This window comes from Cutaneotrichosporon oleaginosum (genome assembly GCF_008065305.1).
Source record: "Cutaneotrichosporon oleaginosum strain ATCC 20508 chromosome Unknown ATCC20508_contig03, whole genome shotgun sequence".
Lineage (NCBI taxonomy): Eukaryota > Fungi > Basidiomycota > Tremellomycetes > Trichosporonales > Trichosporonaceae > Cutaneotrichosporon > Cutaneotrichosporon oleaginosum.
In genome coordinates, this window is record NW_027072172.1 from 2,240,878 (window position 1) to 2,266,622 (window position 25,745).

At 61.3% G+C, this 25,745-nt stretch overlaps 16 protein-coding genes across 16 annotated transcripts; 7 read left to right on the forward strand and 9 right to left on the reverse strand.

Moving 5' to 3' along the window:
- Window positions 1-280: 280 nt before the first annotated feature.
- Window positions 281-697, forward strand: COLE_04085 (uncharacterized protein; the record flags this gene model as incomplete). The annotated part of the gene is made up of 1 exon (XM_018427254.2): window positions 281-697. The coding sequence occupies one exon, from the start codon at window positions 281-283 to the stop codon at window positions 695-697; it is 417 nt and encodes a 138-aa protein (XP_018282632.1).
- Window positions 698-711: 14 nt separating this feature from the next.
- COLE_04086 (uncharacterized protein) lies at window positions 712-984 on the reverse strand (the record flags this gene model as incomplete). The annotated part of the gene is made up of 1 exon (XM_065626322.1): window positions 712-984. One exon carries the CDS (start codon window positions 982-984, stop codon window positions 712-714), a length of 273 nt encoding a protein of 90 aa, XP_065482403.1.
- A 1,575-nt stretch (window positions 985-2,559) lies between these two features.
- On the reverse strand, window positions 2,560-3,126 carry COLE_04087 (uncharacterized protein; the record flags this gene model as incomplete). Its single annotated transcript, XM_018427253.2, has 1 exon — window positions 2,560-3,126. The coding sequence occupies one exon, from the start codon at window positions 3,124-3,126 to the stop codon at window positions 2,560-2,562; it is 567 nt and encodes a 188-aa protein (XP_018282634.1).
- Window positions 3,127-3,877: 751 nt separating this feature from the next.
- On the forward strand, window positions 3,878-4,372 carry COLE_04088 (uncharacterized protein; the record flags this gene model as incomplete). Its single annotated transcript, XM_018427256.2, has 1 exon — window positions 3,878-4,372. One exon carries the CDS (start codon window positions 3,878-3,880, stop codon window positions 4,370-4,372), a length of 495 nt encoding a protein of 164 aa, XP_018282635.1.
- A 665-nt stretch (window positions 4,373-5,037) lies between these two features.
- COLE_04089 (uncharacterized protein) lies at window positions 5,038-5,913 on the reverse strand (the record flags this gene model as incomplete). The annotated part of the gene is made up of 1 exon (XM_018427257.2): window positions 5,038-5,913. The coding sequence occupies one exon, from the start codon at window positions 5,911-5,913 to the stop codon at window positions 5,038-5,040; it is 876 nt and encodes a 291-aa protein (XP_018282636.1).
- Window positions 5,914-6,512: 599 nt separating this feature from the next.
- Window positions 6,513-6,905, reverse strand: COLE_04090 (uncharacterized protein; the record flags this gene model as incomplete). The annotated part of the gene is made up of 1 exon (XM_018421734.2): window positions 6,513-6,905. One exon carries the CDS (start codon window positions 6,903-6,905, stop codon window positions 6,513-6,515), a length of 393 nt encoding a protein of 130 aa, XP_018282637.1.
- A 755-nt stretch (window positions 6,906-7,660) lies between these two features.
- On the reverse strand, window positions 7,661-8,720 carry COLE_04091 (uncharacterized protein; the record flags this gene model as incomplete). Its single annotated transcript, XM_018425068.2, has 4 exons — window positions 7,661-7,738; window positions 7,775-7,835; window positions 8,174-8,328; window positions 8,376-8,720. The coding sequence occupies 4 exons, from the start codon at window positions 8,718-8,720 to the stop codon at window positions 7,661-7,663; spliced, it is 639 nt and encodes a 212-aa protein (XP_018282638.2).
- Window positions 8,721-8,933: 213 nt separating this feature from the next.
- COLE_04092 (uncharacterized protein) lies at window positions 8,934-9,958 on the reverse strand (the record flags this gene model as incomplete). The annotated part of the gene is made up of 3 exons (XM_018421735.2): window positions 8,934-8,996; window positions 9,047-9,465; window positions 9,499-9,958. 3 exons carry the CDS (start codon window positions 9,956-9,958, stop codon window positions 8,934-8,936), a joined length of 942 nt encoding a protein of 313 aa, XP_018282639.1.
- A 114-nt stretch (window positions 9,959-10,072) lies between these two features.
- Window positions 10,073-10,598, forward strand: COLE_04093 (uncharacterized protein; the record flags this gene model as incomplete). The annotated part of the gene is made up of 3 exons (XM_018427259.2): window positions 10,073-10,146; window positions 10,231-10,467; window positions 10,499-10,598. The coding sequence occupies 3 exons, from the start codon at window positions 10,073-10,075 to the stop codon at window positions 10,596-10,598; spliced, it is 411 nt and encodes a 136-aa protein (XP_018282640.1).
- A 1,231-nt stretch (window positions 10,599-11,829) lies between these two features.
- COLE_04094 (uncharacterized protein) lies at window positions 11,830-12,615 on the reverse strand (the record flags this gene model as incomplete). The annotated part of the gene is made up of 1 exon (XM_018427258.2): window positions 11,830-12,615. One exon carries the CDS (start codon window positions 12,613-12,615, stop codon window positions 11,830-11,832), a length of 786 nt encoding a protein of 261 aa, XP_018282641.1.
- A 771-nt stretch (window positions 12,616-13,386) lies between these two features.
- COLE_04095 (uncharacterized protein) lies at window positions 13,387-15,405 on the forward strand (the record flags this gene model as incomplete). The annotated part of the gene is made up of 2 exons (XM_018425069.1): window positions 13,387-13,760; window positions 13,794-15,405. The coding sequence occupies 2 exons, from the start codon at window positions 13,387-13,389 to the stop codon at window positions 15,403-15,405; spliced, it is 1,986 nt and encodes a 661-aa protein (XP_018282642.1).
- A 669-nt stretch (window positions 15,406-16,074) lies between these two features.
- Window positions 16,075-17,232, reverse strand: COLE_04096 (60S ribosomal protein uL10; the record flags this gene model as incomplete). The annotated part of the gene is made up of 3 exons (XM_018421736.2): window positions 16,075-16,230; window positions 16,391-17,109; window positions 17,166-17,232. 3 exons carry the CDS (start codon window positions 17,230-17,232, stop codon window positions 16,075-16,077), a joined length of 942 nt encoding a protein of 313 aa, XP_018282643.1.
- A 487-nt stretch (window positions 17,233-17,719) lies between these two features.
- COLE_04097 (uncharacterized protein) lies at window positions 17,720-19,302 on the forward strand (the record flags this gene model as incomplete). The annotated part of the gene is made up of 2 exons (XM_018426278.2): window positions 17,720-18,110; window positions 18,143-19,302. The coding sequence occupies 2 exons, from the start codon at window positions 17,720-17,722 to the stop codon at window positions 19,300-19,302; spliced, it is 1,551 nt and encodes a 516-aa protein (XP_018282644.1).
- Window positions 19,303-19,417: 115 nt separating this feature from the next.
- Window positions 19,418-19,760, forward strand: COLE_04098 (uncharacterized protein; the record flags this gene model as incomplete). Its single annotated transcript, XM_018427260.2, has 3 exons — window positions 19,418-19,563; window positions 19,649-19,696; window positions 19,736-19,760. The coding sequence occupies 3 exons, from the start codon at window positions 19,418-19,420 to the stop codon at window positions 19,758-19,760; spliced, it is 219 nt and encodes a 72-aa protein (XP_018282645.1).
- A 129-nt stretch (window positions 19,761-19,889) lies between these two features.
- On the reverse strand, window positions 19,890-21,102 carry COLE_04099 (uncharacterized protein; the record flags this gene model as incomplete). The annotated part of the gene is made up of 2 exons (XM_018425070.2): window positions 19,890-19,957; window positions 19,995-21,102. 2 exons carry the CDS (start codon window positions 21,100-21,102, stop codon window positions 19,890-19,892), a joined length of 1,176 nt encoding a protein of 391 aa, XP_018282646.2.
- Window positions 21,103-23,671: 2,569 nt separating this feature from the next.
- On the forward strand, window positions 23,672-25,740 carry COLE_04100 (uncharacterized protein; the record flags this gene model as incomplete). Its single annotated transcript, XM_065626323.1, has 4 exons — window positions 23,672-23,759; window positions 23,901-24,362; window positions 24,473-24,855; window positions 24,889-25,740. The coding sequence occupies 4 exons, from the start codon at window positions 23,672-23,674 to the stop codon at window positions 25,738-25,740; spliced, it is 1,785 nt and encodes a 594-aa protein (XP_065482404.1).
- Window positions 25,741-25,745: the final 5 nt, after the last annotated feature.

Below are 25,745 nucleotides of genomic sequence, written 5' to 3' on the forward strand. Positions count from 1 at the left end.
GCGGCGCTCCGACTGATCATCCCCGCCCCCCCTGTTCCTCTCCACTTTACACAAACTGCTGGAATTTATCTTCTCATGCATACGGCCCACCGCGGCCTACTAAAATATGAGCTAGGCAACATCCCACGTCGCCGCGACTAGAAAGCAATGAAAGCGCGGGGCGGGCGGGTGAGCTGGCCCCGACATCGGACACGGAGGAAACTCGAGAACCGAAGGCGAGAACGCAGCCCCTACAGGAGGTGATCCTTAGAGAAGGAGACCAGCACCGGCAACGGCGCCCATGACAGCGAGAGCAATCTCCTTGCCGGGGATGGTGAGGGCGGCGGCGGCGCCAGCCCGCGAGGTGGCGGCAGAAGCGGCCGACGAAGCACCGCTCATGACCGACGAGGCGCGCGAGGCGGCGCTCGAGGCAGCGGCCGAGGCCGAAGACTGGACCGACGAGAGAACAGCCGAGGCCGAGGCGACGGCACCCGAGGCCGAGGACTGGACGGCCGACTGCTCAGAGGAAGCCGCGGCGGCAGTCTCCGACGCGGACGAGACGGCGGCGGAACTGGCGGCGGCGCTGTCAGCGGGAGCGGAGGCCGAGGCCGAGGCGCTGCCCTGGCCAGCGCAGAGCTGGCCCTGGAGGGCCTGGGCGGCGGCAACCTGGTCGGGGCACTGCCTGTGGAGCGTCAGCTCAAAGTGCCCACATGAATGAAAGACAGAGACGACTCACGCGTTGATGCAGTCAAGGGCACCCTGGACGAACTGCTGCGACGAGCAGATGCAGGCAAAGTCGGTGACACCCGAGCAGCCCGAGGCGGTGGCACCCTGGGTAGCGCAGGTGAGGATGCAGGGGTTGACGGAGCTGGGGTCGAGCCTGGGAGGGAGGTTAGCGACTGATCTGATGGAGGCGGTGGGAGAGGGACTTGGGGTGGTGGTGTCGGTGTGGCTGGTGGTGGTGGTGGTGGTAGGTGCGTCTTCGCCCGTGGGCCAGGCCCACATGAGGTGCGGAATTCAGGGGGAAGGCTGTTTGGATTGGACGCCGCGGCCCGCGGGTGAGGAGGGTGTGACGCGAATGGCAGCGCGGTGTCAACCGCCAACAGTCTTCAGATCAGTGTCCTACATCTTGCCGATGCAGGACGCGCCGACCAAGGTCAAGGCAACCAATTCAAGTGCAAGGTGTGGGGCGAAGGAAGGCAGGTATAGATGGAAGGAGAAAGAGCGAGATGGGGATGGGTTTGGAGACTCACTGGGCAACAGCGACCGAAGCGAGGACAGCGGCGGCGGCGAAGTACTTCATTGTGATAAAGAAAGTGAAGTGGGGTGTTTTGGGAGGTTGAGGTCTGAAGAGTACGGTAGAGGTCGACGACAGGTGAGACGAGAGGATGAATGAGAGAAAGAGAGAAGTAGATGAAGCGAGGATGGGGGGGGTTCTTATACTTGGAGTGCTTTGGGGGGGAAAGGGAGGGAAGGAGGTACGAGGTGCAAGGAGTACGGAGGATCCACAAGGGCAAGGGAGAGCGCGCGGGGGTAGGGACTCACGCGGGGCGGGGAATAGGGTTGAGTTGGGCGACAAGAGGATGAGAGCATGGGAGAGCGCGCCGAGAGCATTGGAGCAGAGGCGCAAGAGGGGGGCTGTTGCCTGCATTGCCTGGTGCGGGAAGGGCCCAGAAGCCCAGAAAGGTGCATCAGCCCATAGTATCAGCGTGGATGAGGGCGTGGGCGTGGGCACCCATTAGTTTGTGTGTTACTCGGTGTGGCCTTTAGCCTGATGATGCATGGTCTCGGGTCAGATGCCTTGCATGCCGCCATATCGCCATGCATCTGATCATCTGAATGGGTGAATCGTCGTCGGTCCGAGGGCTGCGGGGAGAGCGTGCCGTGTGCCGCGTACTGACTGTGGCCGGAGTCGGCCGGTTACCGGTGACCAGTTGGTCAGTTGGTCAGTTGGTCAGTTGGGCCATGACCGTCGAGCAGGAAGCAGTCAGCTTGCAGCCTATGCTGTCTATGCTGCCTATGCTGCCTGGCTGCCTACCAGTTGGACTTGGAGCGCACAGTCTTCACTCTTGCTTGGCTCATCTACCTTTGGTCAAGTCAACGGCGCTCGGTTTCCTGGATGATCTCGATATGGACCTCGCACCTTGTTGACAAATCCTTGGCCCTCTCGCGGCCCTCTCGGCTCGGGTTGCTCGCAGATCGCAGATGCTCGGGTCTTGTGCCCCTCACTTTCAGGCCCCTCTTACATCCAAACCCAAATGACCACTTGTTTCTCGGCTCCATCTCGCCAGCTCGCCATCTGCAGCTCTGCAGAACAACATGTGCATGTGCAACCGATCTCTGATTTCTATCTACTATGCAAGCACATACCTGCACGAGGGTCGTATGCATAGAGTGCCGCTTACCGTCGGCACAGTGCCTACGATTGGCTAATGTCCAGCCAACAGGCCAACAGGCTAACAGGCCAACAGGCGGGCCTAACCGCCTCCCGAAGCCCCCAAGCCACAACAGTAGACGCCCAACGCCCAGAACGCCGCATTGTGTGCCGCCTCGATCCCGTCCTTCCAAGGAATCCAAGGATCATTGTATATGACATATGTCGAGAAGCGCGAGAAGCTTCCAGTTGGCGTAGGCGTTGGCTGACATCGGCCACTCTGTTCCGGTGTACTGGCTGGCGTTGCTGGCGCCTGGCTGATGGCTTGGCGACTGGCGGCTGATTGCGCGGCGACCGGAGACCGGCCGCTCGGAGACGTTACGCTCCACGCTCCTTGACGCGAGCATCGCGCCGGAAACCCCCACTCCACCGCCCACGCCCCACCTAGGAGCGCAGCCCGAGCTAGCTACATCTGCAACGCTACTCGGCAACTCTGTGCCGTAGTGCAGAGCGCGCTGTACTAATCGATGCTCAATCGACGCTACTCGTTTCCCCCCGAAAGTGACCGGCAAGGGCCGGCGATCCGGCGTACCGGCGTACGGGCCGGCATCAGTCAAGTCTCGACGCGCGCGGCGGCAACATACAAGAGCGGCAATTGGAGATGCGGGCCCTGAGGATGAAAGGACCCCTTGTGTCAGCGGGGGAGCGACGGAGGAGTCTGGATGTCGGCGGCATGTGGGCAATGGGGCAAGTGTGGGGCCGCCCGGCGCCATTCACAGGGCCAGGGATCGGGTATGCGGGCACGGGCCAGAGCAAGCTGCAGGCCTGCAGGCGAGGCGTGACAGCCCTGGGGGTTGCCAGTTTCGGCTCGGAGGATACTACTGATTGCAGAGCGGACATTACCTCATGTGGAGGGATGACACAAGAAATGACGCAGAATGTGGAGGCAAGTGCACCGCCTCGCTCTTAATGACTTGTGTGCGCAGCAGGCACACGCGCGATTGCTTCCTTCCCCAAGTGCCAATCTTGCGCCCTCCGTGCGTCCGTCCCCTTCGGATCACGGACAGACAGCGGCACGGCGACTAAGCCGACCATGGGGATGGCCGAGCAATCTCCGCTGTCTCATGCGATCATGCTGCCCGGTGTGCGCAGCCCATCCGATGCACGCTGTTTCGTCCGTCTTGCACTTGCTGGCGCGCTGATGTTTCTGATATTATCCACTTCGTTTCGTGTGTTCCTGCCGATTGTGCCGTGCCGTTCCTGCATCTCCAACAAAGCTCTCCACGTGGTTCGCTAACCCTGAGATGAGATTTCCGATCTGGGTCTACTCACGTACTCACATGCGATGCCAACGGATCAACGTGGGCTGCGCTGGTCATCACATCGCCATCGCCGGGCATCCATCACCGCGCGCGTGAGCGCAGTCATAGACCCACAGATCACGGGGCGCGACTGACCTTTCTTCCGTCCTCGCACCTCCTTCGTCTGCCACAAGAGCCAAACACGCTAGCAGGTACGCAGGGCATGAAGCCAGCCATGGCGCGACGCGTCTCCCGTGGCCCGCCGCCCGTGGCCCGTCGCAAGTCGCCCGTTGCCCGTCGCCTCACCCCGCAGGCAGGGAACTGGCCGTTCCGCTGGCCTGGCCCACCGATCCACATCCCTCCAACCCAAACCCTCGTGCCCTCGACTCCCTTTCTGGCACTCCCGGTATCCAACACTTTCCCGCCGGACCCCGTCCTTATGCAAAGGATGCAGCGCGCTGTTGTCGTAACGCGCGCGGCACTCTTTAGCGATCCAGCTGCAGATCTGCACACGCGTGGCGTGGCAGTGGTAAGATCACCACGCTCAGACTACGCGTCCGTTATGCCATATCGGATCTGCGCCCGACCCGCGACCCGCGATTCGAAAGCCAGAGCGTGCAGATCTGCGTCCGCGCTCGGTCCAACGATCCAACGACATGGACAACCAAAGCTTTTGCAGCGCTGGCCCAATGTCCAAGGATCCAAGGACGCATGCTGATCGCGGAACAAGCGCTCGAGCAAGCTAAAAACCAAAGGAGAAGGCAACCGGATAAATCGCCTGACTTCCCCTCCCTTCAGCTCCATGCCTCCATTCCCATTACCTCTAAAGGCAGATTGGAGCCCACCCTTCCTTCGTGCTACCGTGCTCCGTGGCCCGTGGGCGGCCGGTGGGCGGATCCCGGGCGTGGGCGTGCGTTGGTGCTATTTCGGGTGCCAAGCGCTCGCAACGATTGCAACCGAGCTAGCCAGGGAGCCGGAAAGAATAGAGCAGGGCAGGAGGCCAGGAGGCCAGGAGGCATGAATATCGTCCACCGCCACCACTAATCGGATCAAGGGCACAGACACCCACGGTTGCGACTGATTTTCGTCTTTCCCCAAGCTCAAAGGCGACGTGGGTGGTCAGGCGTGCAGGCGTACGGACTTGAAGGCGTAGGCAGGCGTTTAGGCGGGACGACAACGTGCGTGACCAGAACGCTGCGATGTTGCATCCGATCTGCAGTCTATCGCGGCAATGTCAACGCCCAGGCAGCCCAGGCACACAGACCACTTTTCCAAAGGTGGAGGTGGTCCACTAACCACGTCCCTTCGTCCCGACCGCATTTCCGTTGAACACCTACACACATTCTGTCCAGCTGTCCACGCGCCATCCTCCACCTCGTCGTATTACAACTTGGACTTCTTGCCAACAAAAGGACCGTGTTCATCCGTAGCGTCGCTGCTCTCTCCCTCCTCCCGAGACTCAGCGCGCTTGCGCTTGCTGCCGCTCGGGACCTCACCGCCTCCGCCGCCACAGGACGGGAGTTCAATTTCGTTTGCTAGAAGACACTGCCCCCCCATCTCGTCGTCAGGCTCATCGAGGGATCGCAGCAAAGCGTCGAAGAGCGCGTCGGCATCGGCAAAGTACATGCCGCTACCCGCCCGCGGGCTGTTGATGGACACTGAAGCCGTCGACTCGTTTTCGACAGGCTCCTCGACTTCAGCGGCGATCTCGGTGGAGGCCAGAAGGGCGAGGCTCCTAGGCGATCCGAGAGTCATCTCGGAGTGAGAGGGCTGGTCGGCATTGAACGCACGACGCGCGCCGCTTCTTGCACTCGCCGAGGCTACAGGTGTGGATTCGAACGACCTCCTGGTAGGGGAGCTCGGCTTGCTTCCATGCGTTTTAGAGGGCTGCCGCTCGCTCTGGCGGTTGTGCGAGCGAGATTTTCTGTCGCAGGGAGACTGGTGGCTGCGGGGAGTGTGCGCGCGAGAGTCCATCTCGTAGCGAGACTGGCGGTTGCGAGGGGTATACGGGCGAGAATCACTCTCATAAGGAGACCAGCGGCCGCTGGGGTGAAACTTGTCGTGCTGCCAGCGCGCCGACGACGACGATCCAACTGCCCTGTCAGGTGCGCAGCAAACTTCACCCACCAGTCGAACCGCGCGGACTGCTCGACACGCTCGCGGCCACGTCGGACGAGGTCCCAATACTATGTCTCGAGTCCGGGTTTCCACGGTAGCGCATGGGCACGGGGAGTACGGATGTTCTCCGGGCGGCAGCATAATCGACGAGGTCACTGACTGGGGAGATCATCCTGTTAATCGCGGTGGAGAGCGCCGAGGAAGGGCGCGGTGGTGAGGCAGGGCCTTTGTCGGCGAGGACAACTGAAATCTGGCGTAAGCTGACAGCTCGTTTTATTAGGCGCAGTGGACACCTCCGCAAAGGTGGAGCAACGCCTGTCAACCCACTCCAACCGGAATGCAAGGCCGACGAGTTAGACGACTCTGCTTTCAAGGGGGTCACCTACCTCCAAGTCACGCCATTCGTGTCCAACAAGCACGGGCATTGTCTGCGTTGCCGTCCACGTTGCACTCTCTACGACACGCTGAGCCAATACGGCCGAGCCGCCGCTACCCACGGTGACGGAGATGGTCTTGGGAAGGCTCTTGGGGCGACTTGTTGCCGCATTGATGCGGGCGCGGAGCGGGGGCTGGTGTTTAGCGTCCGGGGAAGGGGGAAGGGGGTAAAGTGGAGCGGGGGCGAGGAGGTGAGGCGGCGCAGGAGCGTGAGGCCGCAGTGACCCAGGACTGGGCGCATGCAGTCGACGCCAAGAAGGCCTCCACTCGGCTCATGCGCTGCGGGGTACGCTCATTCTCCAGGGCTAACTCTGCGAAGCGCTGGATGGAGGAGGGAAAGTACTTACTGCGGGCTTCCCGACGTTCCTTAGGCTCTCCTCGTACGCGCGCTGTGCTTTCTCAGCGCTCGCGAGCTCCCGCCTGTGTTTCTCGCGGAGCGCGTTTCCCGGTACGGCTACTAGGCGACGCAGCGACGCGATGTTGCGCAAGCGGTACGTGGCGGCCTCCTTGGCGCGCTGCGCGTCCATGTCCGTGAGGCATGGTGAGTCGTCCGCGCCGGACACGCGATCGATGAGCTCCACCGCTGCCTTGGACGTGGGAGTTCTGCGACACGGCTCAGGAGCGGTGGCTTTGGCGTTGTTGTGGCGGTTGTCCGACGGGCGAGGCGCGGAACGCGACGCGTTTCGGCCACGGTCCATGCTAATGAGGCAGTTGGGCGATGAAGAGGAGGGAAGACATGGCAGTTAATAGTGGATGTGGAGAGAACGTGTTGCAATAGGGAGGGAAGGTCGCTGCGACTGCCGCTTGCCACTGATCGCTGATCCTCTCATCAGACACACAGGCTGCCAAGCTGCATACGCACATACACATCCAGTCACCTAAGGCCTGTCTTGCGATTTGCGATCAGTACACAAGCCACTTGGTCACGTCTCGACCTGCCTTACTGAATAGCTGACTTCGCCACAAATGATCGCTCGTGCTGAACAAAGTTCAACGTTCGATGCGACACACATACTACAAGATTCATATACACTCCAAGCCTCTCTGGGAATCTGGAATCACGGTATGAACTCTATCTCACAAAGCTGGAACCTCGCGACCACGTCCACCTAGCGTACATGATACGGCCCGCGGCGCGGCTGAGCCTTAAGCGAATGCCGAGGGCGGTAACAGTCGGAACTGCGAAACTTCTTGGTTGTGACCACCTCCTCGTAGTCGTAGCCGTCACCACGAGGGCTGGTCGAGCGCGAGCGCTTGCGAGTGGTGGGGGCTACAATTGGGCGACTTTCGTAGCGGGTCGCGCTGAGCTCCTCACCCGTCCAGCGCGTTCCGCGACTGGCAAGGTCATATGCGGCGCCGGGGCGAGAGGAACTCTTCCGAGATGGAAGGGGAGCGATTGTACGCCGCTCGAGCGGCGGCCTATACGGCACCGGAGAACCAGACTGATAAGGCCTCATATCCACGTCTCGAGGTTCACCAGCGAGCCGACGGCGACCGACGTCGTCGTAATGGCGCGGATTAGGGGGTGGTGCTGCTGGTCAAGAGGATGCAAGACATATATGCTTACCATCGATGGGCGGGGCCGGGCCAACGCTTTCCGATATGTTACCCACGACTGCGACTTGGACCTGGGATCAGTACGTTGCGCCCAGCCGCCGGCAGCAGACCCGCCGAGGTGAAGAGAGAAAATGAAGAGCCACTGGAGGCCAGTCTGGAGGTGGCAGCAGGCGAGCACGCGGCGTGAGACGGGCGCACGCCGAACGGGACTCTCACCCAAAGATCCTCCCCTCCCGCAACAGTGCGCAGTTGAACAGGAGTCGAGGTGCGCCAAGTCAAGGTGCTGCTGTTGTCAACGTTGCGGCAAGGGTACAGAACGATGGCAGCTTTCGCGGCCTTCGCTCGCACCAGCTCGGACTAGCGCCTAGGGCCGTTATTGTGGAGGAGGAAGGTGGTATTGCCAACTCACCCATGAACCTGCTGGGCGTTCACGACGGTGCCATCACCGAACGAGACCGTCACGGTGTTACAGGCAGAGCTGGCATCGATGACGGCGATCTTGGGCAACGTATTGTGCGAGGCTCTGGGTGCCGTCTTGTTCGGGGCCTTGCGTGCAGGCTGTGGCTACAGTCAGGGGAAGCCGGTTGCGGGAAGGAAGGTGAGCGCCTTACAATGTGCGCACAATAACGCTCGTAGCGCGCTTGCGCAGCCTCAGCACGGCGGAGCTCGTCGGCGTGCTTTTCGCGGCGGGGGTTGTTGGGAGTGTTTGCGAGGCGGCGAAGCGCGTCGATGTTTCGGAGCCGGCCGATGGCGCGCGCGATGGTGCCCGACGGGGCTGCGTGAGGCTGGTCCTGGACCTTGAGGAGGGCCTCGAGCTCGGTGGCGTAAGCGTCGCGCAAGGGGGTCTCCGGGTCTGCGAGGTGGCGACGCAGGTGGCCGATGCGCCGGGCGCGGTTGCGGGCTGCCACGGAGTCGGAGTGACGAGGGTCCTTCTGCTTGGGCTTGGACTTGGGCATGGTATCAGGTGAATGGAGCGGAGATGAGATCGAAGGAAAGAGATGAGGAAGGAGGCGAGAGTGCTAAAGGAGACAGATGTTTGCCTGGCATGCCTGGGGCGCGGTGGTTGGCGGCGATCGCTGTTCCCCACGATCATCCGTAGCTGAAACGCGACAATCTTCATTAGCAGCACGCATCGAGGTAATACGTTCACACAACTGCATCCCCGCTCTCTAGTCGTACAGCCACGCCTGCCGCCGCTGCTTCTGCTCGGCCTTCTTGGCGCGGAACCGATCCTGGGCATCAGTCATGTGCCAAAACAACCTTCAGACTATGCCACACTCACCATGTCCTTCTTGGTGATTTTGCGGTCCTTGGCGATCCCCGCCTCCTGCTCAGCCTTGCGCTTGCGCGCCTCCGCCGCCTTGGCCTTCTCCCATCCATCGACGTCAAAATAGTGCTCATTGAACCGCTTTTGGCGCGAGTACTCGTCGAGCGCCGCGAACGCGTAGTGCGAGTCGGTCCCCAGGCGGCCGGTACGTGCTGCCATTGCCGCCGAGATGGCCGAGGACGATCCGTCGCGCTGCTCGGCGGGGAGGAGGTGCGCGAGTGCCGGGTCGATCTCGGGCAGTCCGCCGGCGCGAGGAGGCGCGGGGCCGGCGGGCAGAGGAGGAGGCTCGTTCGGGAGTGGTGGTGCATCGGAAGGCGCCGCGAGCGGGTTCGACCATGTCACCTCGCCGGTGTCCGTGTTCCAGAAGTAGTACGCTGGGGTTAGATTGAGCGACGTTCTAAGCTTACCGTTGTTGGCGGGCGCCCAAACTGCCTGCCATGGATGGGCTTTCTGCTTGCCCTTGCCCTTGTCCTTCCCGGCGGTCTCCTCATCTCCGTCATCCTCGTCGTCCTCGTCCTCGTCGTCATTCTCGTCCTCACTATCTTCGCCCTCGCCGAGCGAGTTGATAGGCTGCGCATCACTCTCCTTGGACAGCCCAGGCTGGTCATTGGGCAAGGGAGGCTGCTCATCTGGCAGGGGCGGCTGCTCGTCTGGAAGCGGTGGCTGCTCGTCCGGGAGAGGTGGAGCGTTGGTGGGAAGAGGGGGCTGCTCGTCTGGCAATGGCGGCTGCTCTGCGGGGAGTGGGGGCTGCTCGTTCGGGAGAGGCGGCTGCTCGTCCGGGAGAGGCGGCTGCTCGTCCGGGAGAGGCGGCTGCTCGTCCGGCAGAGGTGGCTGCTCAGACTTCTTGCTCTTCTTCTTGGGCGCCATAGTTGCGAACAGTATGAAAGTTGGAGTTAGGTGGCAAGAATCGACGAGATCACAACAGAATGTCCAATTTGATTCCGTCAGGGTACGACCTCCACTCTCTCCTCCACCTTTGTTATGATGGTCACTGTACTTCTCTCTGTCTGCGCCAGCATGGACCTAGACCTCATCCCGGCGGGCACCAAGGTGATGTAAGTGGAATTGGCTCAGACTCTGCCTCCTGAATTTTGCCCGTCATCCTCTCCGTCCGTCCCGAAGTCTCGATCTAACTCTAGCGTCCCCGCCACCCTGCCCGGCACCCGCCGCCTCGCAATGATCAAAGACGACGACGCGGCATGGACGTCGCCGTCCTCCCCGACGTCTATCACGCTCGAGTTTCCCACGCCCGTCACGGCGCGCAGGCTGGCCCTGACGTTCCAGGGCGGCTTCGTGGCGACCTCGATCGTCATCTCTGCGGAAGAGGAGCTAGGCAAGGTGTACCCCGAGGACGTGAATCGGCGGCAGGTGTTTGAGTGAGTTTTGGATTGGCGGGCCTGACGCCAGTATTACGCCGACGGAGATGAGGCGGCTACGGCTTGAGATGCCGGGGAGCACGGACAACCAGGGCCGCATTACGGTGTATCGGGTCGAGCTGCTAGAATAGACTGCAAGCTTTGCAGGCAGGCGGGGTCAAGGCCTTGGCGAAGGTGGCTCTGCGTCGCTTATTAGGTGTCTCGCTCAGTTATCTGAGGCTGGAGACGACCGCAGATGTCTCACGATGCGGATATACGGGCCTGTCGCCGAGAATCCACACCTCCTATTCCGGTCGTCATTCTGTTGACACAATACTGACGCTGCCACGAAACTCATGCAGAAGAGATGTTGCATAACTCATTCCAGTCAGGTAACTGCCTAGGGTTAGTCCATCTACGATCTACGACAGCTCTTCCTATGGTCTAGATAGGCCGCGTCGCTTATGTCGACTCATTCTCCCTCACCTCACCACTCTCCTCCCCTATGACCTCTTCTATGAGGCGCGTGCTATGCTGTTCGTGCTCGATGTGTTTACGAACTCTAATTGGTCGCGAGTGAAGATGCTGTGTGTATCGCGGACGGCGGGTGGGCATACAAGCCTTACAGACAACAAGGTCGTACAGTTTTCACGTGCCTTTTACAAGATGATGGTGTAGGTGGTGGAGAGAGGGAAGACGTTGTTTCTCATGCAAAGATTCTTGAAATCATGCGAATGTCGGGGTGACATCGCCGCTAACGCCTAGCGAGGATGCTCGGGAGGCGCATGATCTGGCGAGGATTGTTCAGAAGTCGTCGAGATCGGGCTTGGGAAGCTGAGACCCAGCGGGAGAGTTGTGGAAGGTCGGACCAGCGTAGAAAACTTGGGGAGCCTGTGCCAGCGCCGAGGCAGTGGTAGGAGAGTGCTCCGAGGCTGGCCCAGGGACCACATCCGAGATCTCCGCCTGTTCACTGGTCATGCGAGGGATTTCGGACTGAACAAGCGGAAGTTCAATCTTGCCATCGCGAGCCGTCACAGCCGTTGAACGTCGACCTGCACGCAGAGGCGTTTGAGGGGCTCGGTGGACGTTAAATCCGGTGTGAAATGGGATGGAGTTGTCGAAATTGGAAGGGGAAAATGCCGAACGGGTGGGACTGGGGACGCTACCGGTTGTGCTGACCGTCGATGCCTTAGAGACAACCTGCATGGCGGCTGCTATGCCTGTTACGGGCACATTGTCAAGAGAGGAGCGACGCTGGTGGCCGCCAGCCTTCATCGGAGCCTTGGACGCTCTACGGCCGCCAGCCTTGGGGTTCTTCGACGGTGTCACTTCGTTCTGAAGCGACGGTTGCCACTGTTTGTCAGATGGAGATCTCGGAGATGACTAGGGGAGAACGACGCATTCACTCACGTTAGGAGGTAACTCATATACAGGAGAGGCCCGCTGAGGCGCGTCCCCTACTTGTGCATCCTTAGTACCCTGTTGCGCCTCTGCAAAAAAGGAAGCGGGAAGGGACTGTGACAGCGCCGCCAAGTCCATGGAGTTGGAAGCCTCTGCCTGGACATGCAGGCCCGAGTGGAGATCACTCGAGACGGGCAGATCGGTGCCGATTCCGGTTGACCCGTCCGCAGACGATTTAGGAGCCACGGCCACCTTGCCGACCTCAGTAGCGGACCTGGCTCCCTCGACCACCTTCCTTCTACGCCGAGGATCGGGTGGGGTTGACGCCAGCGCGTCTTGTCCGCGGGCCCCGTCGCGGCGCACAGGTTTCTGGCGCGGCAAATGCTTGGGCACGTCCTTCTTGGCAGCATCCAACGCCGCCTTGGAGAGATGAAGCATGCCAGGTGTATGGGTTGGTGGACTTCTGAGAAGCTCGAGAACGTCATCGTCCGTGCTGCCACCTGCGTCGGTGATGTCTTGGGCATCCGAGGCATTCACGAGGGCAGCGGGTTGTTGGGGAAGTCGCGCCTTTCGACGAGAAGCCCTGCGCGGGGGAGTGGTAGCCCGGGGTGATTCAGATGCAGGGGAAGAAGGCATATGTTGGGTCGCAGGTGTGCGAGGGGGACGTGGGGGGGAAGGGGAAGAGTGCGCTTGCCGAGAAGACTGCTGTTGCACGATGTTGTGGAGATGAGACTGGAGAGGAGGGTGTGAAGGAACGCTGCAGAGCATAAGCGAGGGAGATTAGTGGATATAGCCAAGAATTGCAAGGTGATGTGGGTGTGGAAGCGTGGAAGTTGATCGGAAGACGAGTGGCGGGATGGATTGAACAGATGGCGAGGAGGAGATCGAGCAGATATGTAAGCTGAGCCGGGCAAGGTGATGGCCGATCCTTCCGACTCACAGGCCACCTCAGCTCTCAGCCCCATTAATTTACGTCAGAGCCCTCTTAGATCTTACAATTCAGCCTAAGGCCTCTGAATCCAATCAGACCACTCACACTGTTTGTGAGATCAGGGTATCACAATTCCCGCCTGTTGTTGCAGTGCACGCCGAGATGTTGATGGTAATAATTCAGACAACGGTTATCTGCTCCTGCGATCGCGGCGGGATGGAGGGCGCTGAGAAGTGGTGGAGAGAGGGAGGGACAATTGGTGTCCGGAGTGAATTGGTTTCGACAATAACCGTCGAGATGCTGATCACGTCCACAGTATGTGCGTAGCGTGCGAAGTGCGCCCCGTGGCCAAAGGGCTGGTTCATTTGAATCACACCTATGGGATCGTGGGACAACAGATTCAAAACGAGTTGTCAAGACAGCTAGAGCTGCATCGCGCGCCATCCCCTTGCAGCTCTTACAGATTGCAAGCGAAGGTCCTAGAATTTAGTGGTGCGTAGAAGTTGCTCCGTTTGCGGATCGAAGCGGTCGTGTGGGTGACGATCGTGCGGGTGCTCCGTGCAACCTCCACTTTTGACTTTGGCATCCACACAATCGCACACGAGACAATGTCAACAGCACCGCCAGCCACGAGCTCTGCCCCGACCGCCGCGGTTGCTGTCTCAGAACCCCAAACAGCAGCCGCAGGATCCACAGCCACCACTCCTCGCAAGGTCGACGCTCCCACCATCCTCACAACGTTGCACACCCTTCTACGCGCGCACTGCCAAGCCCACCCCTCTCCAACCCTCCCCTACCTGCACCCCTACGCACCCCTCCCTCCCGCGCCATGGAAGGGAAAGGCGCGTGCGGAGCTGCCCTCTGCTGAGGGGCAGCTCGAGGCGCTACGCGCCATGCGTGATGTGGTCGACGGCGCGCGTGGTGTCTTGGGGCGGCGAGACGAGGTCGATCGCGTCCGTCTGGCGCGAGCTATGCGCGAAGTGTGAGAATCATTGGCGCGCCTCTCTGACTCTAGAATTACGCACGAGTCATCGCTCCTTCCCCTTGGAACGACGCTTGCCTCCCTCCCGCCATGCGAGCCACGACTCGACGCTATTGTTCCCCTTCCTCCAGCCGAGTTACTATCCGCCCTCGGCAAGCGCCTGGGCCTGCAGGTGTTCGCCGAGGACAGCCAGTTTGGTCTGCTGCGCACATCGTTGACTCTTGCTGGATCAAGATTCGTCGTTGATGTTGACCTCGAGACGGATGCGGCCGAGGGCGACCAGACTGAGCCGCCTACCGCGGCGGGCACGCCTGTCGCCTCGACGGCTTTTGGGCTGTCGCTGACGCCGCTCACGCAGACGTTAGCCGCGACACCTACACCAGCCAAGGTGCCTCCAGCAGATGAGCGCGGCAAGGTGCGCTTGGCCAAGCTCACAGCGTCGCATGTCACGCCCTCAGGTGAAGCGGGTAAAACCGACTCTGTCGCGCAGGTTCTCCGCGTCCTGCTCGAGGAGCACCTGGCGTGCTACAATTCGCGTGGAGCACGAGGGAAGGAAGCCAGCTACGCAGCGTGTGCGGCGCTTGAGAGCGCGCTCGCCGAGCTCAAGGCCCTCGACGAGTTGGCAGAGGCAGCCAAGGGCAATGACGCCGACCTCTTCCTCGACCTCGAAACCCTAGCAGCTGGTGTCGCGAGCGCAGCCCAGGACGGCGCCGAGACGCGCGTCTACACCGAACCCAAGGCCGGCATCTACCCTTCCTTCCGCCTCCTGCCTGGCGCGCCAGGACGCGCCAACCCCTCGTTTCGGTTCCGTCCGATGGGACGCGGCGAGAATGTGCCGCCTCCGCCTCCAGAAGTCGGAATAGCTGTCGACGCCGAGCCAATGTGCCGTGGCGCATGGCTGCTGGAGTTTGTCGATGACAATCCGTTCTCTTCGGAGGGCGGGCGCGGCCTTGTCGTCCGTCGCACTTGGCTGCTCTCTGAGCAGCCGCAGGAGGGCCACGACGATGCAGCATCCGTATCCCTCGCGAACGGAATCAAGGCGGAGGGCCTCCTGCACCAGGCGGCGCTCGAGGAGCCGCGCAACGCGTCTCCCGCCCTCCCGCTCTTTCCATACACGACACTCTTCGAGCACAAGACTGAGGGCGTGGGCCAGTGCTGGTCGCTAGCAGAGCCTGGTCCGGACGGCTACATCGTAGGCCGCGTCGGCCTGCCCTCATCTTGGGCAGCTTTTGGGCGCCTCGCGACGGCGCTGCGCGCCCAGCTCGTCCTCAATGCGCTCTTCACGAGCGCCTTCGACCCCGCGCATGCCGCCAGCGGCACAGACGGCGACGACGACTTGGACCTCGATGTCGACCTCGACGCCCCGCCGTCTGCGCTTCCGCTCACGGCGACGCTACACGCGCACAGCATGCGGGCCGCCTTCCCCTTCCCCTCCTCCGCCGCCGAGCCGCCGACTGTCACGCTCGAGCTGCGGCCCGCGCCCGCACACCCATACGTCGCGGTGAGCTGGGACGCTGAGCCGGCGCTCGGGCCTGAAGAGAGTGCCAAGATGAACTCGGCTGCGGCGGTGGCTGCCCCCGGCGGCGCGGGCGACGTGTGCGCGGACGCTGTGCAGATCCTCGTGCGTGTTCTCGCCGCGCTGTAATGCATAATGTGTCACTCTCTACTTGGTCTCATAATTCAATTGCATGTCTCACTCAATTGATTCTGAGAGCGTGAACATCCACAATTCTCAATAGCGAAAGCACTCACGACTCTCAATAGCGAAAACACTAGCCTACTCATTCACTCACTGTCGTTCAATCCTGATGCACATAAAAGGCAGCTCAGTCATCCGCCTGGACGCCATCAGCGATCATCCCCCTTGTTGGCACCAGGATACTGCGCCGCTCGAACTCGGCATCGTCGGCGGTCTCATCCTGTGCTCTTCATCAACGCACGTCCCGTTCCCATCGCCCCTGCGGCAACCCTGCCACCTTTCCGTCTCGGACCTGCCATCAACGTCATGGGCCTCGATCTCCCGACGATCATCTCGCGCGTGTGCGCCGGCGACAGAAACGGCGTCAACAAAGACGGTGAGACGGGTGGCCACTCGCGCTAACGCGCAGATCCATGCCGCCCCATCATGTCCTACTGGGGCCGGGTAATGTGCTTCTTCTGCGACAAGGACTGCCGGGAGGAAGTTGAGAGCATTATAGCGATGATGGTGAAGGGGCGCTGAGGAGAGAAAGAGGGAGAATTGTCAGAAGCCATGATGTAGAGCCGCAATGTAAGGAGGTAGCAGTCGCATAGTACAGAGCTATACAACAGATGCTTAGTCGAAGAGACCGAAGCCCATGTCGTCGTCCGACTCGTCCTCGGGCTCGGCGGCCTTCTCCTCGGCGGCAGCGGCCGGGGCGTCGCCACCGGTGGCGCCGGCGGCGGGGGCAGCGGCGGCGAAGGCCTCGGGGTTGGCGAGGTACTCCTTGACCTGTTGGTGTCAGCGATGGTTCTCGCTGCAGGAAGATCAAGTTCAGAGTGTGAATAATAAGTCTGCCTTGCGACCCGCGATGAAGCCAGGCCCTTGCTAAGCAATCTCTAGTGGAATAATTTACGACATCATGTAAGGGGGATGGGAAGCGGAAACTCACCTTCGCGGCCATCTCGAAGTCGATGTCGGTGGCAATGGCAATGGCAAGGAGGTTCTTGTAGCCGTTGACAACCGAGTGCATGACCGAGGCAATGGTGGGGATGCCGGTGGCGAGCGAGATCGCGGCAATGGTCTTGACACCCGAGGTGAAGAGGTCGAGGAGGTACGACTCCTCAATGTCAAGGATGTCGGGGGTGAAGACGGCACCGTTGTCGTAGATCTGAGTGACCGACATACCGTAGGTGAACGGCGAGATGTTGAGCATGTTCAGGAGGGTAGCCTCCGAAGTGCCGACCTTGCTGCCGGTCTGGACGACCTGAACGTCCGAGACAATCTCAATGGTACCACGGGCAATCTTGGTCGGGATACCGAGGGCCTGGAAGAACGAGGTCTTGCCGGGCTCCATACCGGTGTTGCCGGCGGGGACGTAGACGTCAACGGGGGCAATGGCACCGGCACGGGCGGGGGCGGCGACACGGTTCGAGATGATGAGCTCGCGGATCTCCTTGAGGTCACCGTCGGTGAAGACGAAGCCGACGTTGCCCTTGACGAAGGGGAGGACCTTCTCGTACTGGGGGAACTCGGCGAGGACGGTGCGGAGCGCACGGCGAACCATGGTGTTCTTGCCCATGAGGACCACACCCTTGCCGCGGAGCGACTGACGGATCATGTGGCACTGCTGCGACGAGACGTTGTCGATGTTGACGATGAAGAGCGAGGCTGCGGGTCAGCGAGCTGCGTCACGCGCGACATCTCCAGATGTGTTGCCAACTCACGGTACTTCTCCATAAGCTCGCGGAGCTTGGTGAACCAGACCTCCTTCTCAGCACGAGTGGCGCCCATTGTGACTGTTTTTCTTGGTGGTAGGGGTGGTGACGAGGTGTCGTAGAGTGTCTCCCAAGTGGAACTCCTTGATGAGCCAGAAGGGTGGAAGTTTAAAGACGAGTGGATGAAGAGAACACAAGAGTTGCAGAATGCCGCGAAAACCACCCACCGCCAGCGCTGCCCCACTGCAGCCCTCCGCCCAGCACGGTGCGAGCCGGACTTCACCAATTTTGGGAGGCGATTTTTCGTCTCCCCTCACCCAGCGGCGTTTTGATACAAACTCCGAGCTACTCCGGAGTGGCACTTGTACTTCCGCTAGTCACGTTGCTCTGATTTCGGTGCAACAGAGATCAAGAGAACCGAGAGGTACAACCCGCACCGATCAAGATCGCAAGCCACCGCGCTTCTCCGGCCCATCGAGCAATCGACCGCGTCCATACCAGGACGCAGACACGCGCACTCCGACGCAGCCGACGACCGAGGCAGCCCGCATGGCCGGGCAGTCATGCTCGTCCCCCTCGTCCTGCGCAACATTGTCCTCCCCTACCTACGATCGGGGAGCCGCGCGGGCGTAGCTGCTTCGCAAGCGCAGCGCCGGCGGGTCGCGAGCACGGCAGCGGCCGCTGCGGCGCATGCTCAGGCGCGCACCGATCTCGAGCGCGACGATGTGCGCTGGGAGCCGTTCCGCATCGGCCCGCGGGCAGAGCAGGTGCTCTCTGTACATCGGCGGCCGCCAAACAAGCCGCCATTGCCAAGTGCGTCTGAGGCTAAGGCGGCCTTGTCTGGGCCACCGTCAGAACCACCACGAGAACCAGAAGCGAAACCTAATCCAGAATCAGATCGACCGGGGAGACCTAGGAAGGAGGAGAAGAGGGGGAGAGCCAAAGTCGGCGGAGGTGCGTGCGAGCGCCCTCATATCTGACAGCAGACTCGCAGCCCACTTCCAAAACCCCACCTGCACCCTCATCTAAGCCTTCCCATGAGCCTGAGAGGAAACGCAGTCCGCAGCCCCCTCCCAGGTCGGACGAGGTTGACCTGACGCGCGTGCGCCTCAAATATCGTGCGCTGTCGATCCCCGTGCCGCTGCGCAAATTGCTCGACGCCAAGCTGTACCGCGCAGCCGTCTTCAGCCTGCTGGAGGCGCCCGAGTGGATGGCCGACGAAGAGCTGGTGCTGGCGGTGGTGGACCGACTGGAGGACAAGGGCGCGCTGCAGCTGGCGCACCGGCTGCGGCGAACGCTGGAGATGGGCGCCGTCGGCAGCAACGGCCGCGTGCGTCTGTGGAGCGATCCCGCGCCGAAGAACCGTCCTCGTGCACCGCCCGACAACCGCGTCCCACTAGTCCCGCGACGCGCCTACCCCGAGCCGACGGAGCAGGGGCGCCGAACACACCACTGGAACCTTCTCTTGACGCAGTGGCTCACGGTGCGGCACCCCATCCCCTACGCGTCTCCGTTCCCGCGCCAGAAGCCGAACGGGCACACGGCCGCGCCAGCGCGCCTCCGCCGCCTCCGCGACGTACTGCACACGATCGACAAGTTGCGCGCGAGCCGCGGATTCGTGCCGGACCGCGTCACAGCCAACATCGTCCTCAAGGCGTACCTCTCCTGCCTTGCGCGCGGGACAATCGGCGAGGGACGCGATGCGCACCCGCTTCCCTTCCGTCCTGGGCTGCGCGCCGAGGACCTGCGCGATGTGTTTCGTTTGATTGCCGAGAGCATCGAGGATGGACTGAACAAAGGCCTTGTTGTTCGTGAGGACGTGGGCGAGGATGGCGAAGACAGCAAGCGAGCGATGAGCAAGCGAGCTACGAGCACGCGCAAGGGGCCGAACGTGCGGCTCGCAGGCCTCGAAATCCTCGACAAGTTCGACCCGCACGTCTCATACGAGGCGCATGTGCAGCCGTTCGCGCGGATGATGGGGCGGGCGATGGCGCGAGTCGGGGACCATCGCGGTCGCGTCGCCATCGAGAAGTGGGCCGAGGTCATGCGCGAGCGCATCCACAAGCTTCAAGGGCGCGCGGGGGTCATTGGCGGGGGGGCAGACAAAGCGGGCGGCGAGAAGGACAAGGGCGACGGGGGAGCATAGCAGCATCTCATTTAGCATTGGCATTGTTTGCATGCATTGTTAGACTTCATTTTCGCAGAGCGGAGGGTGCGAACGAGGGCCTCTACAGGCTTGGAGACGAGACGACGGTCCTTCGATGCCCGTAAGATACGCATACCTAACATTGCTGTACCTCGCGCTGCCGATGTACATCCCCGGACTACATCCATTCGTGCTTACTGGCTCATTTGGTCCTCTCATCTCGACCCGCCTTGGTCGAAGGGTTTTGCTCCTTACTTACAAGTGGGTAGAGCCGCGTGCGACAGTAGAAGCAGCGCATAAAGCCGCGCTCAGCATCCCACATCGGCCAGCAGGCCGCTGACATCAGCAGTACCGAGGTGACTCACTGCCCGCATTCTCGCGGTAGGCGTTACCAGTGCAGCTGCGAGTGTAGCGGACGCTCATGGTGATGCAGCAACACAGAGAGAGCCGGGATATAAGTATGCTCTGGCTTGGGACTAGACTCTCGCACACACCGGCCGCCCAGACACCCAGGAGGAGACACAGATTCATCCTTCTTCTAAGCGCACAGCTTTTCCCACGCACCCACCCCCAGCCCCTCGAGTGGCCTAGAGGTGGCGGAAACAGTAACAGCACACGATACCAAGTCGGCCGTGGTACGTCGCGACACACGGGCCTGGCGTGAGTTCCGTGAATTCCGCAGCTCGTCTTACGGTCGCGGTTGAGGCCATGCCCCGTGCCGTGGCAGGGCGGCCACGGCGACGGATAGTCAGTGGATATCTGGCGCTGCGGGGGAGTGTACGTCGCACTCGCACCGTACATCGGCGACACGAAGAGGCCGTTGGCAGACGGGCTATGGTTAGGCACGGGGGACGAAGGGGCCGAGGAAGACGCCGAAGTCGAGGTAAGCGAACTCAGCGAGGGGGAAGCCCAGAAGTAGTTCTGCGCGAGCGGCGCCGCGTAGCCCGGACTCTGCGGGGTGAGGGCCGGGTCGTAGGCGCTGGAAATCTCGTGCGCGTTGGGAAGGGTGAGTGGCGTGCTGGGAAGCGAGCACGGTGTGCTGGAAGGCGGGAACGGTGTACTGAGAGGCGGGAACGGTGTGCTGGGAGGCGGGAACGGCGAGCTGGGAAGCGGGAACGGCGTGCTGGGAAGCGTGAATGGCGTGCTGGGAAGCGAGTACGGCGTGGGCGGGTTGCTCGGAGAGAGCGAGAGGTGCGCGTCGAACGCCGAAACAGGCGGGTCACATTCCATCTTGCTCTCGGGGCTGCTAGGCTGGTGAGTTGCAGGGCTCATGACTTCGTCGACCATGAGACAGCTGAAATCGAGAGCCGGATCGAGGCTGATGTCCTCGGAGACGGGATCGAGGCTGATGTTGGCGAGCGGATCGAGGCTGATGTCCTCATAGACCTCGTCAAGGCTGACATAGAACCCGTCGAGGATGCTGTCATGGATATCGTCGAGGATGCTGTCATGGATATTGTCGAGGGTGCTGTCATGGATATTGTCGAGGGTGCTGTCGTGGATATCGTCGAGGATGCTGTCAAGGATATTGTCGGGGGTGCTGTCGTGGATATCGTCGAGGATGCTGTCAAGGATATTGTCGGGGGTGCTGTCGTGGATATCGTCGAGGATGCTGTCAAGGGTATTGTCGGGGGTGCTGTCATGGATATTGTCGAGGGTGCTGTCAAGGATATTGTCGGGGGTGCTGTCATGGATATTGTCGAGGGTGCTGTCACGAATGTTGTCGAGGATGCTGTATTCATGCAACCTGTCGACGATGCTGTCCTGGAGCTCCTCGTCGAGAAAATAGCTATCATACATCTCGTCGAGGAAAATCTCACCATACATCTCGTCGAGGACGCTGGGCTCGATAGCGCTGTCCGTGGCGCTCGTCGGGACGCTGTCCATGTCGCCAGAAGGCGCCAGACGCAGATCGAGATGCAGCGAAATTGGGCGATGCGTACTGGAGGGCGAGCTGGAGCTCGAGCTCGAGCTCGAACGCAAGCTGGAGTGCGGGCTGGTGGGGGGCGGGGGCAGGACCATGATTGTAGCGAGACTGAAGATGATGAGTCGGTTTAAATGCAGAGCAGGTCAGTGTACTCGAATGACTCGCACAGCTGACACCCACAGCACACACCACCTAATTCCCTCACATCGCCGCACACTGTGGCTTGCGGGACGAGCTATGCTCCTCCCCCAGCCTCCGCGGTGGTTCTTGGACGTCTCCCAGTCACACATGTCCACAAGGCACGTATCCCCATGTCCGCTGTGATCCTCTGGGAACCAACGGATGCGCTTTGCAGACACTTCACGGTGAGGATGAGGCAAGGTCTTGGTCATTTGACGACGGAGGAGGGTGAGATGTGTTAGAGAGGACAGACCTCTGAACAGACCATGCCCGCGGCGCGGTCGAGTGGGAGGTGCGGAGCAGCAGCACGCCAGCGATGCAGGTGCGTGTGTGCCAACGTCAGAGGGCAGTCCGCCGCTGCGGGTCAGTTGCATCCATTTCTCAGCCTCGCTGAGCCGGCGGAGAAGCCTGACCAGAGCGAAGACAAGACAGAACCGCATAGCCCACGGCGCTGCATCGTAGGGAAGCCAGTGCCGCTGGCGGTTCGCGACCCGAGTCGCGCGACGTTCGGCGGCGGTTGGCCCCGGCTCAACGTGCGGCCCAAAAGACCGCTATCAGTGGAGCTCAAAGCCTGGCCGCAGGGAGGTCGTTAGGGACCTAAGCGTGGCTGGTCGCGCGCCACATCGCGTAAGTCACCGATGTGACTGCCAAGCTCGAGAGCGAACGTAGCGGCGTCGCCAAGCATACGGGTGATGACGGCCGCGTGGTGGGCACGAGGACGCTCCTGCCAACGCTTAGTCCGGCTGCCGACGCGCGTGGTCCCGCCAATGACCCATCTTCGCCAGGTCAATTGTGACCGAGATCTGAAGCTCTGCAATTCGCTGTGCTCGAGACCATGAGCTGAGACGTGAAGCAGATGCCGGTGTCCGGCGTCGAGCTCGTGGCTGGGGCCAAGAGCGTTTCGGTCAGCTGCCTTCCATTTCTCCTCTCGCCTGCGAGGGCGCCAGGCGTAACCGGTCATGGGCATGTGAATCCGTACACCCCTGACGCATCCAGTTGTCTTCTGCCCGGCATCGTTCCATTCGTGCAGTGCATGGATCCACGCTGGAGTTCAGTTCACACGATACGCCACCTGGCAGCAGAAGTTGTGAGAGATCGCGTCGATCGCGCCACAATATCCGTTCGGGCCATGCCAGACAGGACGCGTTCCAGGCACCTGAGCTTCCTGTCAGCTGCCAGTGCTGACGGAAACCTTGCCCGCTGCCGTTGGAGCGTTGGCAACTGGTGATTTGTGAGACGGGCATACGGCATCTGGCATGACGTAGGGTGAAGGGGTGAGGTGAGCACAAAGAGGTGGGGTCAGTTCGTAGATAGACGGAATCAAATTTGCTTCTGGTGATCTTTGATGAATGGCGCCCGCCGATCCCCCCATTCCCCTATCCCGGTCTGCTCGGCATGGCGCTTTGCCCGTCTTTCACCGGTGAGCAGCTTCTGAATGGCGCCAAGTCCATGAATCTCGACCGGTTAGATGTCGGGCGCTAGCAGCTTAGCGGTGAGCATGTGACTGACAAGCTGACGGGCAATCACCGTGCAGACACGATCAATCACGTTTATGTGTGACACCATGTGCAGCTCTCAATATTTTCACTCTATCAGACGCACGCCAAGACCACCGTTGCCAAAGAGGGCGTGTTGAGGTCCGCATGCCACATCAAGCTCCGTGAGTAGCGCGTACCTCAATCTACGTGTCAGCGTCGTCGGACACTCGGCGCTGTTCCGTCCCCAGCAGGCATCGATTGCTTGGCTGTCTCTCCTGGCCCTGGGCCGCCTCGCTTTCGTCCGGTGTCGCACTCTTGGACGACGCGCAGTCGTGCACAAAGTACAGAACGAATCGGGTCATAGACACTAAGAATGCCACGTGCCGGCCGCCTCAGACAAACAAGTCTACCTGACGTAGGGCCTGCACCACCCGGGCTGATTCTCTAAGAAGCAGGTCTTGGTCTTGAAGCCCGCCGCCCACTACCGCCCGTCGGTTCCTGAATACTGCCAAGCCTTGGCAGGCTGCTATCCACGAACGTGTACACACACGTTCGTGTTGCGACGAATGAGAATATTTCCACAGGAGAAACTCGCAGGATGCACGCAAACTTGTCTGCATGCATGCCGGTGAGGGCGCGGCGCCAACGTAGGCAGGTCGTGTGAGTGGTCGTGTGAGCGGTCACACGACCACTCTAAAGGCGGACTGCAGCAAGACTCAGTACTCACTCCTCCTCCTCTCGTCCCCGTTCTTGCAGCAAAAACGCTCACCGAGCGCTCGTCACCATGCCCAAGCTTCACCAGTGGGACTACATCTTCGCGATCGGCCTCATCTTCGCCGCGCTCGACGCCTACAACATCGGTGCCAACGATGGTGAGTCATAGTGGGGGTGGGAGTGGTATGGCCCTGGGCGATTTATGCGGGGGCGCCCGACGGTGCTCACACGACCACCTCACACGACCAGCGCCACCTTATGGGTGGCGATGGCGTCCCACGTGCGTGCACTGACAGTAGTCGCCAACTCGTTCGCCACCTCGGTTGCGGCCCGTTCGCTCACCATGCGTCAGGCATGTGTGCTCGCGGCAATCTTCGAGTTCCTAGGAGCCGTGCTCGTCGGTGCAAAGGTGACCGGTACGATCAAGAACGGCATTATCGCCCTGGAGATGTTCCGCGGCAACTTTGGCATTGAGATGCTCGCCTTTACCTGCGCCCTCGTGACCTCTGCTACCTGGCTCATGATCGCCACCAAGAACTCGTGGCCCGTCTCGACCACCTACTCGCTCGTTTCGGCGCTTGCCGGTGTTGGTGTCGCTGTTGCCGGCCCCGCCGGTGTTCAGTGGGGCTGGAACGGCGGCAAGGGTCTCGCGACCATCTTCGCCGGCTTCGGTATTGCGCCCGCTATCTCGGGTGGCTTTGCCTCGACAATCTACCTCATCACCAAGTATGCCGTGCTCAACCGCAAGGACAGCGTGCGCAGTGAGTACCCAATGGTTTCGGTGGATGTTGCAAGCCTCCGCTAGAGACCTCCCATGGAAACGCCACTTTTGGCGGTGCCACACGCAAATCAGTTCCCGCTGACAGACCAGAGGCCATGTACCTGTCGCCCGTCTACTTCTTCACCGTCATCGCCGTCCTTACCATGTCGATTGTGTACAAGGGCTCCCCAGGCCTCAAGCTCGACAAGCTCAGCGGCGCGACCCAGGCCATTGCCATCTGCCTGACCGCGTTTGTCGTTGCTGTTCTCTCGATCGTCTTCTGGCTCCCGTACGTCTACGCTAAGGTCGTCCGTAAGGACTGGTCGCTCCGCTGGTGGCACATGGCCCTTGGCCCGATGCTCTGGAAGCGCCCGGTCCCCGAGATGCCCGCCGACATGGCTGCCCCCGTGATCAACGACTACCGTGTCTACGGCCGTGAGGACGAGCACTCTGCCCCCGCCGATGACTCTGTTGCCCCGGTCGCCGAGACTGCCGTCGCTGTCGCTGAGCTCCACGCCCCCTCGCAGACTCCCTCGAACGACTCGAACGAGAAGGTCAAGGACGTCGAGGCTGGCCAGACCGAGAACTCCTCCACCACCGCTCCCCGCACCACCGTTCCTCTCGACGAGGTCGACAAGAAGGACGAGATTGTCGGCCCCTGGATCCTTCCTCGCAACCTCCTTATCATTGGCAAGCGCGGTCTCAAGGCTCTCACCAAGGGCTCGAACTACGACGTGCACGCCCACCAGATGAAGGACGAGAAGACTGCCGCTCACCTCCGCGAGATCCACAAGCTCGCCCACCAGTACGACAACGACACCGAGCACCTGTACACCTACCTCCAGGTCCTGACTGCTTGCGTCAACTCGTTCGCTCACGGTGCCAACGACGTCTCGAACGCCGTTGGCCCCCTCTCGGCTATCTACTTCATCTGGTCTGAGGGCCGCCGTCTCGAGAAGGACACCCCTACGCCCACTTGGGTTCTCGTCTTTGGTGGTGCTTGGATCGTCATCGGCCTCGCGACCTACGGCTACAACATCATGGCTGCTCTTGGTAACCGTCTCACCCTGCACTCGCCCTCGCGTGGCTTCTCCATGCAGTTCGGCGCCTCGCTCTGTGTCCTCCTTGCCTCGCAGTACGGCATCCCCGTCTCGTCGACCATGTGTCTCGCGGGCGCGACTATGGGCGTCGGCCTCGTCTCTGGTGGATGGCGCGCAGTCAACTGGAAGGCCTTTGGCTGGATCTTCCTGGGCTGGGTCCTCACCGTCCCCATCGCTGGTCCCCATCGCTGGTACCGTCGCGGGGTGCCTCCTGGGTCTCTTCATCAACGCGCCCCACTGGTAATGGAGATTGGGCTGCTCTACACACTACCATCATAGAACTT